General features: G+C 44.1%; 2 protein-coding genes across 2 annotated transcripts; both read left to right on the plus strand.

Moving 5' to 3' along the window:
* Positions 1 to 659, plus strand: LOC118750017 (post-GPI attachment to proteins factor 2-like; the record flags this gene model as incomplete). The annotated part of the gene is given in 2 exon segments (XM_036484757.1): positions 1 to 373; positions 438 to 659. Coding segments are annotated over 2 exon segments (510 nt in total), but the record flags the coding sequence as incomplete, so codon positions are not given.
* Positions 660 to 6,577: 5,918 nt separating this feature from the next.
* On the plus strand, positions 6,578 to 7,574 carry LOC118750012. Its single transcript, XM_036484754.1, has 2 exons — positions 6,578 to 7,087; positions 7,186 to 7,574. The coding sequence occupies exons 1-2, from the start codon at positions 7,065 to 7,067 to the stop codon at positions 7,472 to 7,474; spliced, it is 312 nt and encodes a 103-aa protein (XP_036340647.1). The 5' UTR covers positions 6,578 to 7,064; the 3' UTR covers positions 7,475 to 7,574.
* Positions 7,575 to 8,174: the final 600 nt, after the last annotated feature.

The raw sequence follows: 8,174 nt of genomic DNA on the forward strand, positions 1-8,174 counted from the left end.
CCCGCTCGGATTGTGGTATCGAAAATGTATATGCAATACTATAAAGACACGATCCGGCGAAATCGTCGTGTATATGCTGTTATTGCTTGCTTGTTAAATATGTCTGAAAATTTAGCTTTGCTAAGTTTATCGTTGTGGACATCCATGGACAACTATCGGATTCATAGAAACTCCTTCGTTGTTTTTATTGCATGCAGTGAGTTTTATATGCTTATTTCTTATTTTCTCAACAAAAATGGCCGTAAAGCACCACTCTTACCGATGGAAGAAAAATCATTGATGTACAAAAGAAATTTATTTATAACAAACGTCACTGCATTTATTTTAGCCGGCTATTGTTTCCTGCGGCATAATTCGTTGTGCGAGGCAGGCGGTAAGTAACTAAATAACCAACTTATTGAACCGTTAAAGTAAAACATTTTATTTTCGTCACACAGTATATACTTTCTTTGCGCTTTTCGAGTATATTGTAGTGCTGACGAATATGGCTTACCATATGACTGCTTACTGGGACTTTCATGCCATGCATGTTACTTTTGATTGGGAGAGAGGACTTTATTTATCACAATTTTAATTAAAATTACATTGTATTAGTAGAATAATTTATGTACTATTGTCGAAGCTTTGTGTTAGCTTTAATGTAATTTTAGGTCGGTACTTTACTTAACTTTATAAAGCGCAAACTTTTTGTTTTACACAAACATTCGCAGGAAATAACTTTAAATCATGCGTTCCAGGTGCTCACGAAATTCACGATTTGCAGTTTTTTTTGCAGGAAAGCGTACCAGGCATTGTATAGGCTTACAAGTATGGAAAGCGCCATTTTGTTTGTTTACATTTGAAAACAGCTGAGATCACCTGATTTTCAATTCTCTCATTCTCCGCACAGAGTTACATTCAAGTTTCAGAAAAAAACTTTAAAATGTAAATTGAGAAATATTTGAGAAAAATCATATGAATTAATTAAATTAAAAATTCGTGCCAAGTTCTGCGTTTTCAATAATAACGATGAATGTGTATGTTCCAGGCAATAATTTAAAATATTTGTGAAACTCATCGTTTTGCGCTAAAATACAACAATATGCGTAAAATTTGTTGTCATTGTTTCCGTTTTGATTTGCATTTATTTTTATGAAAACATTCAAATATATTTCTTTCCAGAGCGACATACGGACAAGTGAGATGATAAATTTGTATGATGAATTGTAATTGCGCTTGTAGTCCCGACCAGATTTCTGGTGTCGGTTGACGCGCAGTGATACAGCTAAACACAGCTTATTTGAATTTGCGCCTTTTTTACTTTCCACACGTTCTTTTTCCTAGAAAACACGAACCTATAGAAATTGCCCTGTTATTGTGTCGAGACAAAACCTTCTTGGTGCGCACGCTGAATCTTCCCACGACAGCCGGTTCTACGTACCGGAATGACTCGGGTTTTACCCGACCAAGGGCTGTTGTTTCGGCGATCTAACCCCGTCTAGATCGGCGATACCCACCAATCATTATTCGTCCATGGAGCAATACCTTGCAGCCGGATTGCTCCGCATCCTTCTCCGGGCGGGCGTAGAGCCCAACCCCGGACCTGAAATTTACTTCTGCTGTGTTTGCCTGAATCGACTCCACCCGAACTCCACTTCGGTTAGGTGCAACTCCTGCAACGGATGGAGTCACCTAAGAACTTGCTCTGGCCTTAGGTCTCACCGGGAGTGGACCACAAACTTTGTGGCTCCCTGTTGCTCAAGCCAAATGGCACAATCAGCCTCCACGGCTACCCACTCGCGTAATGCACGGTTGCGACCTAGCACCCGAAGAGCCTGCACGGCCCCCAGAAGCTCCCCTGAGCAACAGCAAACCTCCCAACACACCCCACCCACACAACCTACCGGCCGGTCCCACTCGCGAGCGCGAGCCAACCAGCAAGTACTGGTTGCCCACACCATCTGCTCCGTGTGCCAGAACAGAATATACCGGAATGTGACATCAGTCAAATGCAACACATGCCTTGGCTGGTGCCACTTCCGGCTATGTTCTGGTCTACGCACCACACGCGAGTGGACTACCAACTACAGCGCCCCTTGCTGTAGTGCACCGCCGGCGCAGACAACAACGCCCACATCGCAGCCACCTACCATCAGGCTGCAACAGCAACTGCGTCAGGCGCAACAGGCCCAAGGTAGGCCCCACACCTCCCTCACTCCCCGTATCGCGACCAGCCTCCCAAGGCATACGAACGTACTCCAACTCAACTGCAACGGACTCCAGAGCAAGATTGAGGAGATAGCAGGCACGGCATATTGATAGCTGCGGTCCAAGAAACGAAGTTGCACAGCAACTCAACTTTGTTGGGTTGCGCCGCCTACAATGTGCTCCGTAAAGATCGCGAGCGAGATAATGGTGGAGGATTAGCGTTCATTCTACACCACACAGTGCAGTATCGGCTAATCGGAGAAGACATCGACCCAAGGGACACTACCCTAGAATGTCAGGGCATAGCTGTCCGGTCAGGCGATGTCGAGCTCGAAATATTTAACGTGTACATACCCCCTGTCACCTGCTGCCCGGCTGGATATCTCCCTGACATAGGTGCGCTACTCAGGCGAAAACCGACTGGTAGTAGGTGACTTCAATGCGCACCACGATCTTTGGCATTCACGCCTGGCCAATGATCGGAGGGGAAACATTTTGGCTGAGCAGATAGACGATTCGACATTCTGCACCATGAACGACGACGCCCCCACCAGGATTGTGGGCAGCTGCAGCAGCTCGCCAGACCTAACAATTGCTAGCGCTGGTCTGATAAATAGCATATCATGGCGACCTATGCTATCGTTAGCATCAGACCATCTGCCCATAATCATCTCGATCAATAAGCCCACCGACTTTGCTTCCGCGGATCACCGAACCTACACCAACTTTAACAAAGCTGATTGGAACGGATTCGCGGAAGTTACCGAGAGCAGCTTCGCCGCCCTCCCCACACCCACAGACGTACATGCTGGCGAACGCCAGTTCCGCAGGGTAGTCACTGCCGCAGCAGCTCGCTTCATACCGTCCGGACACATCGCGGAAGTCCGCCCAAATTTCCCGGCTGAAGCAGCTGTACTAGCAAATGAGCGTGACCACCTACGCCAGGTCGACCCCGGGGACCCTCGCTTGAGGGACCTTAATTTGGAGATTCGGCAACTGGTAAATCAACATAAGCGGAAAAAGTGGGAAGAGCACTTGAAGGCCTGTAATTTCACCTCTGGTGTGAGTAAGCTCTGGTCAACCGTGAGGTCCTTGTCCAACCCGACGAAGCATGATGACAGAGTGGAAATCTCATTCGAAGGTCACGCCTCATCGGACCCGAAGAAATGCGCGAACTATTTTAGTCGGCAATTCACACTGCATCCTTCGGTAGACAAGGCCAAACGTCGAGTGACCAGGAGGCTGCACAAACTGCCCAAAAACAGTGCACCACTTGTTTTCACCAGCGGTGAAGTGAAGGGGGCCATCGGGAAGGCGAAAGCCTCCAAAGCCATTGGACCCGACGGAATCTGTATGCTGATGTTGAAACATTTGGGGCCTGTGGGAGTAGCATACCTCACGGAGGTCCTCAATTTGTCTATGACCACTCTCATCATTCCTGATGTGTGGAAATCAGGGAGAGTGGTCCCACTGCTGAAACCGGGGAAGCCCGCCAACAGAGGAGACTCTTATCGCCCGATAACGCTCCTTTCCCCGGTCGCGAAGACACTTGAGGCCCTGCTGCTCCCATACTTCACCTGCCACCTAACCCCAGCGAAACATCAGCATGGCTTCCGTAAAGTGCACAGCACAACAACAGCACTTAACGCCATAAACACCCAGATAACTCGTGGCTTAAATCGCAACCGCCCCTGTGAAAGAACTGTCCTAGTAGCGTTGGACTTTTCAAAGGCGTTTGACACCGTCTGCCATTCCACGCTGCTAGAAGACATTGAGGCCTCGTCTCTCCCACAGGGACTGAAGCGATGGTCGGCGAATTATATGAGTGGTCGACAATCATCAGTAATCTTCAGAGATCAAACCTCGAAACCAAGAAGAATAAAACAAGGGGTTCCACAAGGGGGTGTTCTCTCCCCCTTACTTTTTAACTTCTACATCTCGAAACTCCCCCAGCCTCCTGAAGGAGTTTCCCTGATCTCGTACGCTGATGATTGTTCGATTTTGGCGTCCGGGAATGGAATTGATGACCTCTGCTCAAAAGTAAACGGTTATCTCTCCAGCCTTTCTCGCTTCACTGCAAGGAGCCTAACCCTCTCCCCAACGAAATCAACGGCGACCCTCTTCACCACCTGGACAAAGGAGGTCAGGCTAGAATTAGGCATTCACGTCGACGGCACACCTATACCGACGGTGAACAACCCAAAAATTTTAGGGGTTACCTTTGATAGCCTGCTCTCCTTCTCCGCGCACACAACCGCAGTTCTCAACAAAGTACAGAGCCGCAACAAGGTCCTCAAGTCGCTCGCCGGCAGCACTTGGGGCAAAGACAAAGAAACGTTGCTGGCAACATACAAGGCAATTGGCCGGCCGGTTCTAAATTATGCAGCGCCTGTTTGGTCACCGGGGACTAGTTGGACGCAGTGGACGAAGCTACAGACTTGTCAGAACGCTGCACTCCGGACAGCGACTGGGTGCCTTCTGATGACGCCTGAGCACCACCTACACAGCGACGCCCCAGTGCTCCCCGTACGGGATCACAATAAAATGCTCAGTAAGCAGTTTCTGGTGGGGTGTCACAGAAGCGAACACCCTAACAGACCACTGCTGGAGGAGGAGCCTCCGCCCAGGCACGTCAGGGGGCACCTATTCGTGTACAAGGACGCAGTCCAGACCTACACAGACCAACCACTGGACCCAATGACGTACAGACAAGCGATTAACGACATTCATAGGGAGTCAGTCTCCACCTACCTCGACTCCAGGCCTAAGAATGTCGTTATCGGAGCCCAATCACCACCTGTGGAAGAGACGGAGCTTCAATTACCTAGAGAGACCCGCGTTACTCTGGCTCAGTTACGGTCTGGATATTGTAGCCGCCTAAACAGCTACCTGTCCAGACTCGACCCAAACATCCCAAATGAGTGCCCGGCATGTGGAGACTCCCCCCACGACACCAACCACCTCTTCACATGCCAGCTCAATCCGACTCAACTAACACCCCTCTCCCTTTGGTCCGACCCCATCGAAACAGCTCGTTTCCCGGGCCTACCGTTAGTTGAGCTCGACGATAATGATTGAAAAGTTGACCCGAAACAGGCGGGGCTTAGTATTGCCGCTACAACAACAACACGCTGAATCTTTTCAGTCTTTCCTCTTCAAGACGTCTCACAGTGAACATCGCAGTAAGCTTTATAGCCCGAACACACTGAAAACGACGAGCTACAAACCACAGCTGTCAAATTATTTTAACACGTACTCTTATGTAGATAATTATTTTGGCGACGACCGGGCTACGCGACGGCTGTGGTTGTGGCCAGATTAGATCTATTTCTATTTTTCTGGCGACAGATAAGGTTCTTCCTCTTCTTTTATGTCAAACTCATACAAATTCATGATGTCGCTGCCGAGTTCAAAGAAATCATGTTGCCATCGACAAAGCGCTTAGATAATAAAGATGACAAATTGGAAGCTGTGGTCGGTAGCTCGTCGTTTTCAATGTGTTCAGAACTTTAATTTTTACAAGGAAGTAAAGTTTTGTTCGCGAACCATACACAAGCAGGTAAGCAGGATTTCAAAGAGAGAAAAAAAAAGAAATGAACCATTCCACATACGACTATTAAAATTTCTTTAACATACCTTGTAGGATTTTTCAATCGAAACGCTTGATTGGTTTCTGGTCGCAAACCACATTGGATTCATCCACTACAGGGGCATTATAAGTACTTACTTGAAAAAGTGTACTCCAGTGCCAAGTCCAAGTCGGGTAAATAATTCCATCATATATCGTCGGCTTAGAGTGTAAACCTGCTAAATCCGTTTTTTGGCAAAATTGACTTTTTGATGCAGTTCGAAGGAGTAGGCGATTCCGCAGTTGGCAAGCAAAAAAATACGTCAATATAAAAATTTAATTGTCAAAAATTGTTTGATGAGTAAAGCTGCTAAGTACAATCAGTTCAAATTCAACTGCTAAATCCAACATATTGTGCTTCTGTCGCTCGATTATTGTTCTATCTTAGAGTATTAAGCTTGGAACACTTTGACGACAGCAAGCGACAAGCAGCATCTGTCAAATTTTAAATACACACGTTCTTACGGACACAATTATTTTGACGACAGCACGACATCTTGGCTGCAGGACTGCAATTGTCGACGTCGCCAAATTAAATCTATTTCTAATTTTGCCGGCGACAATGAGTAGATGTAGTGCTGCAAAATTAAATTGTCGCAAAATTAATCACATATTCTTGATTGTTCATGTTTTTCTTATTTACTTAAATAAAAATACACAATTTGTGAAATAAATATACCAAAATGTCAAACTTTAAAATCAGCTGTTTGCTATGTCGCTGAGGTCTTCAAAATGTTTAAGAAGCTGGCTTCAAGGCGACATTTGTCGACAAAATGATGTCGCTGTCGTTACGTCGTGAAGTTGCAGTCGTCAAAGTGTTCCGAGCTTTACTTTATGCGTTTAAGCCAAGGTAATAGTCAGCGAATAAGATTTAATTTTTTATATCTCAAGGAAATTATTGTTACTTGTGGAACGAAACAGAAGGAAGATTAAATGCAGAAGAGTTTTCCAGCGTGTGGATGGATTTGATAGAAAAAAATGTAGTACCAAATTCTTTTTGGTTGTTTGTGTTTCCGACAGGGTAGGAATAGTACCAAATAATAGTCCCGGGGGGCAATTACAGTAATTTTTTATAGCGACGAATGCACATATCAAAACCGAAACAGTATTATGGCTAATGCTTTGTTATCCACAGCTATAAATAACAATATCATTATTGAGCAAAAGTTTCTTGAAGTAGGCCATACCCAAATGGAAGCTGATTGTATCCATTCCACTATCGAACGAGCACTTAAGAAAAGAGATATCCATGTTCCTGCAAAATACATTGAAGTATGTAGATCAGCTAGAAAAAATCCAAAACCATATGACGTAACTTATCTTAGTTACATGTTCTTTAAAAGCTTTAACACAGTTCAATTCTTTAATAGCTTTCGTCCCGGTCGCGGCAAAGATGCTGCTAAAGTAACTGACATACGAGCCCTACCGTATACAGCAAGTGGCGACATACATTTTAAAGTAAGATTCTCCAACAAATGGGAAGTAATACCGCAAAGAAAATCCCCAGTAGCTGTTTCCTTGCCGTTTTCTCATCTTCCGAATTTATACGAGAGTAGGCGTAAGATTGCTCGCAGAAAGTATGAGATCTCCAGTATTTCAAACGATTACTTCCTGAAGATTACCACGCCTACTATAACAATTTACCTCATGATTGAATAATATGTATCATACTTTCTGGCATTATTGAGTTCCTACTTAAATTATCTTATATGTGGTCTTTGTACTATTAATTTGTATAGTTACTAATATATGTTTTATAAACTGCCTATTTTTGTTGCAATAAACGGAAGAATAAACCTGTTGTATTTTTTATATATATATAATTGCTTTTATCTATGGAATACTATTTTAATTAATATTTAAATTGAGCTTGTAATCACAATAGATAAAATAGAAACAATTTTATTCATACAAAAAACCTGCTAAATCCACTTCAATTTTGAAAATACAAAAACTTAAACCTGCTAAGTTAGAAATTCGCCAATAAAACCATAAAAACGTATTTTTTTTCATTCGTTCTGGATTAGGGCCATAGAACGTCGCGCGATTAACAAACTATATGTAGGATTTGCCCATTACGACTAAGAGTTAAAGATATATTTAGTTTTTTGCCTTACAGTAAAATATGGTTTTTGGTCGTTAGCAGGTTAACACTCTAAGGCGACGATATGCCAGCAGATAGTATAAAAAAAGTATAACTTGCGTTTTACTTACATACAGTGACGGGCAAAACTGTAACATGGTGTAACACTTTTTATTTCAGTCATCGACTTTCATTAATGTAAATCAAGGCAGATGTTACAGTTTTGCACTCATATATTTTTAAGAACTTTTTAACAATTTTAACAAGAAAAAAAGA

This window comes from Rhagoletis pomonella, unplaced genomic scaffold, assembly GCF_013731165.1.
Source record: "Rhagoletis pomonella isolate Grant_MI unplaced genomic scaffold, Rhpom_1.0 Rhpom_scaffold_00113, whole genome shotgun sequence".
NCBI classification, from domain to species: domain Eukaryota; kingdom Metazoa; phylum Arthropoda; class Insecta; order Diptera; family Tephritidae; genus Rhagoletis; species Rhagoletis pomonella.